This window comes from Coptis chinensis, chromosome 9 (assembly GCF_015680905.1).
Source record: "Coptis chinensis isolate HL-2020 chromosome 9, ASM1568090v1, whole genome shotgun sequence".
Classification (NCBI taxonomy): Eukaryota; Viridiplantae; Streptophyta; class Magnoliopsida; order Ranunculales; family Ranunculaceae; genus Coptis; species Coptis chinensis.
This window is the reverse complement of record NC_141464.1, coordinates 10,094-14,745: the sequence shown is the minus strand read 5'-3', so window position 1 is coordinate 14,745 and position 4,652 is coordinate 10,094. Positions and strand designations below refer to the sequence as shown.

Here is a 4,652-nt window from a genome sequence, read left to right as displayed (position 1 = left end):
CTATTTCTAGCCAAACTCTTGGCCAGTTCCTTGCTACCGTACCCTCCACTACCAAAGTTAGTGCTGGACACTCCGCTTCATAGTTAATAACTATCCCCAGTCCTTGTGCGAGAACTCCGAGCAGGTTACTATGATGGTTTTTGAAGATTAGTCCCACACCCCCTCAACCTGGATTCCCGAGAGAGCTACCATCACAATTGATCTTAACAACTCCTACCTCTGGTGGGTACCAATGGACTTGTTGAATGGCTTTTCTCGGTTTGGGCTTGCAAACAATCTCCAGAGAGTGCATAATTCCAGTTCCTTGGCAGAGTTGAACATGTTGCTCTTGGACAGTCAACCAGTTGTATGAATTCCTTGCCAGACCAGCTTTCTTATGAAACGATGGTTGAAGTTTAAGTCATTGTACCTCTGCGCATTTCTCATCCTCCATATGGCTACCAACAAGCTCAGAATTGCTGCTGTCCATAATTCCTTGATCAGTGGGTTTGCATGATTTGCCGCTTTTAGAATTTCCTTCATATCTCCATTTCCGTTCACTGATAGTGCATTCAACTGAAATAAGGCTTTGATCCAATCCCAGAGAGCCTGAGAATTTGGGCAGTACCAAAAAAGATGAGCAAAGCTTTCTTCGTCTTCCTTGCATCTGTTACAGCGAGAGGCCAATTGGATACCTTTGCTTGTAACTTTGTCATCTATTTGTATGATATGATGAATAATCTTCCAAGCTATTCCAGCAGTTTTGGGGTGAATGTAGCTGTTCCAGATGAAGTAATGCAACCAGACAATATGTCCCTTGTCCCTTATAGTGTCGTAAGCCGAGAGGACTGTGAACTTGCCTTCCTTGTCGGGCTTCCAGATTTGGCAATCTTCTATCTCATTGCAAGGTGGGGGTAGAGAGAGTGGAGACATGCCCAACGACTCAAAGAGCTGCAGTGTTTCGGTAGGAGAGTGCCACTGATTGTTCCCTATCAAGTCGTTAACTTTGGTTTTGGGGTTTCTCCAGTCGATGTGTGGGAGCAAGTCCGCCACCGAACTAGGCCCAGCCCAAGCATCTCTCCACATGTCCACTGCAGTACCATTTCCAATGGCCCAAGAAATGTTGTTTCTCATGGATTCCAACGCCTACTTAATCCCAGCCCAGATTGAGGAACACTTTTAATAGGCAGGCCATTTGCCATTTTTCATTTTATACTTCTGCTCCATGTACTTGGACCAAGAGTTGTCCATGGTTAGCATTTGCCAAGCTAGTGTCATGAGGAGAGACAGATTCAACTCCTTGAGGGATCGAATGCCGAGTCCACCTTCATTCTTTGGTTTGCAGACCTTAGCCCATTTGAGAGTAATTGACTTTCTCACTGTGGGGTTACCTGATCATATGAAGTTTCTGATAGCTTCTTCTCCTTCTTTGATGCTTTTCCGAGGCCACTTGTAGATTCCCATGTAATACACAGGAATGCTATTTAGAATAGATTGTGCCAAAACAACTCGACCCTGAAAAGAAAGTAACCTTCCGGCCCATCCACTTGCTCTCTTTTTAATCTTGTCCACCATATTTTGAATGTTGGCGTAACAGACTCTGCCCTTGAAGAGAGGAACGCCCAAATAGTTTTCAGGTAGGTGTCTTTCCTTCATATCAAACAAGTTTTCCACCTTTCTTCTCTTGGTGGCAGTCATGCTACCGAGAAGTAGCTTGCTTTTCCCTTTGTTTATCAGCTGGCCTGCCGCCTTTTGGTAAGATTCCAAAACTTTCCTCAAGCACGCTAGTCTTTTTAAACTTCCATTTGCGAATAGTATGATATCATCCGCAAAAAGGAGGTGAGAAGGTGACGGACATTTTCCCGCGGAGGCCATAGGAGTGATTCTGCCTGATAGATGGAGCCTATAATGGCTCTGCTAAGCGTGTCCTCAGCAAGGGCAAAGAGAATAGGAGATAGGGGGTCTCCTTGTCGTAGTCCTCTCCCTGTTCCAAAGAAGCCACAAGGTCCGCCATTTATCATAATAGAGATTTTAGCGCTGCTGAGAACCTTCATAATCATGTCGCAGAATTTTGTGTAGAAGCCGAATTTGTTGAGCACCAGAAGGAGGAATTCCCAGCTAAGTGAATCAAATGCTTGAGAAACGTCTAGTTTGATTACTGCATTCCTACCCCTTCTTTTGATATGCATGTCATTAATGAGTTTTGATGCCATGACAATGGCAGTGCTACCTGTTCTTCCCTTCAAGAATCCATGTTGCTCATAGCAAATAACTCCCATGGCAATGGAGATTAACCGGTTTGCAAGGATTTTTGTAACAATCTTGAAAAGAAAGTTACTCAGGCAAAGAGGCCTAAACTGTCCAATATCCATAGCATTTTTGCACTTGGGAATCAAAACTAAGAAGTTTGAATTCATGCCTTGAGGTATGATCTGAGTTATGAAGAATGAGTAGATAGCTCGACACACATCGACTCTAACAATGCTCCAACATTTATGGAAGACCATTCCTTGGAATTCGTCGGGCCCCGGAGAACTGTTAGGATCCATGTTCATAACCGTGGTCGTGATCTTCATCCAATCCGAGATCGCCATAAGATAATCATTTTGTGAATCTGTGACCAGATGCGAGATGTGGTCCACTAGCTCTTGATTGTACTCCACCCGTCTTGTTTTAAACTTTTCTTCATAAGACTGGACCACGAATTCCTTGATGGCCTTTTGATCTTGCAGAATGTTTCCCTCCGATGTTCTTATTTCATCAATATATGCTTTGTCCTGGCGGATATTTGCTTTGGCTTGGAAGTAGACAGAATTTCGGTCTCCCTCAATCTCCTCCTTTATGCATGATCTTTGCTTCCACATGGTTGCTTCTATATGCATCAATTGATCAATGAGTTTTTATGTTTCTAGTTCCCGTAGATGCAGCTGGAGATCCAAGTACTCCTGTTCTTGATGTTTCTGTAACTCTTGAAGAGAAAGATTTGCTTGCTTGAGTTTGTCTTTGTTCCCCCAATAAGTTATCTTGTGCCATTCCTTCAGAGCAATTTTAAGCCTCTTCAGTTTGCGCATCACTAGTCAAATAGGACCATCATCCATGGGCTCATTCCAACTCCGTCTCACCAAATCCATGAACTGAGAATGTTCCAGCCATATGATCCTGAATCTGAAAGGAACGTTCGACGGTCTCAGGATTTTCTTGCTCTATCCGATGACTAGAGAATGGTCAGAAAATTTCCTCGGTAGTATTTCGCATCACCAGTTTTGGTTCTCATTAATCCAGCTGTTATTTACCAATGCTCTGTGTAGCTTCGCCAGGATCCTCGTATTCCCTATCCGCCTATTGCACCATGAGTACCTAAGGCCAAGTGTGGTGGAATCCCAAAGGGAATTATTATTAATGAAGTCAACAAACTCATTCCTAGCTCTCTGGTTCGGATGGCGACCTCCTTTCTTCTCCGAACTTGTAGCAACAATATTAAAGTCCCCAATAGCCATCCAAGAGCAGTTTAGAGCACCAAAATCCCCAAGCACTTCCCAAAGGGCACTTCTTTGAATGTAAAAGCATTTGGCATGGATAAAAGATACAATATTCAAATTTATTTCCACCGTAATCTGCTAATTTGATGTAGCAACTACATTCACCGTTAACTCTTTCCTCCAAAAAATCCAGATATTACCTGTACGGAGTGGCAAATGGTTGTGGGCAAAATCAGTGTTGTATCCATAGTTCAAAAGGACCTTTGGAGTCACTGTGGGGGCAATAAGGGGTTCAGCCAGGCCAATGAGGTCAGGCTTATACTCCTTGATTATTTCTTCTAAGTAAGTGTTCGACGAGGTTATTCTCAAGCCGCGAACTTTCCAGAAGAGAACATTCATTGCTTCTATTTTGGATTTTGTCTAGCCCTTGTGGATGGAGGAGAGCGTTCCTACAACATCCATTGTGGATTATATTTTTTCTTGGGAACCATTTGCCATGGTTCATCCCCGTCGTCCGATGTTTCATCATCCACCAAGTCTGTCTAATTCACTGCTCTCGTGATAAAGTTTGTTTCATTCACTACATTGATGTTATTATCCGGACCTGAGGTGGAAAACGAGGACTCAGCTCTTTTTGGCGATGCTGAATAAGATTCAAAAACTCTGCTGTGCATAGCCTGTGCTCCAACAGCCTCTTCACGTGTGAAGGTAGACACTATGTTGGGAGAAGGCCCAAGTGCCGGTGAGGAAGCGAAGGTCTCACCCACCACCGGTGAATTATTCAAGACCTGTAGCCCAACAGCCTTTTCGATATTAGATCTGAAGTTAGGCACTATGTTGAGCGTAGGATATTTATGTACAAGAGAGGCCGGCATCCCCAAAGCTGGGGATAGTAGCCGAACTGCTACGCAGTGTCCTTGATCCCATTTCCTGCCAGTGCTACTATCACTCTTGCCACCACAAAGGGCACAACCAAAGAAGCTTCCAGCTCATTCAATTCATTAGGTTCATTAGTAACCACAATGCCTGCTGCTTGAGGATTAAAAATATGTTCCACTGCTGGAATCCCATTCATAGTCTCAACCTGTTCATTCACTACTTGAACATGCGCATCTGGGTAAATATTCTCCATCGCTCCCGCTTTATTCTTAGCATTCATAACATTGGCCACTTTATTCTTAGCCTTCATAACAT

The 4,652-nt window shown here is 43.7% G+C and overlaps 1 protein-coding gene across 1 annotated transcript; it reads right to left on the bottom strand.

Moving 5' to 3' along the window:
- Positions 1–336: 336 nt before the first annotated feature.
- Positions 337–1,113, bottom strand: LOC147474313 (uncharacterized). The gene has a single exon (XM_086583420.1). The coding sequence runs from the start codon at positions 1,111–1,113 to the stop codon at positions 337–339; it is 777 nt and encodes a 258-aa protein (XP_086439546.1).
- Between the last annotated feature and the right edge of the window lie 3,539 nt (positions 1,114–4,652).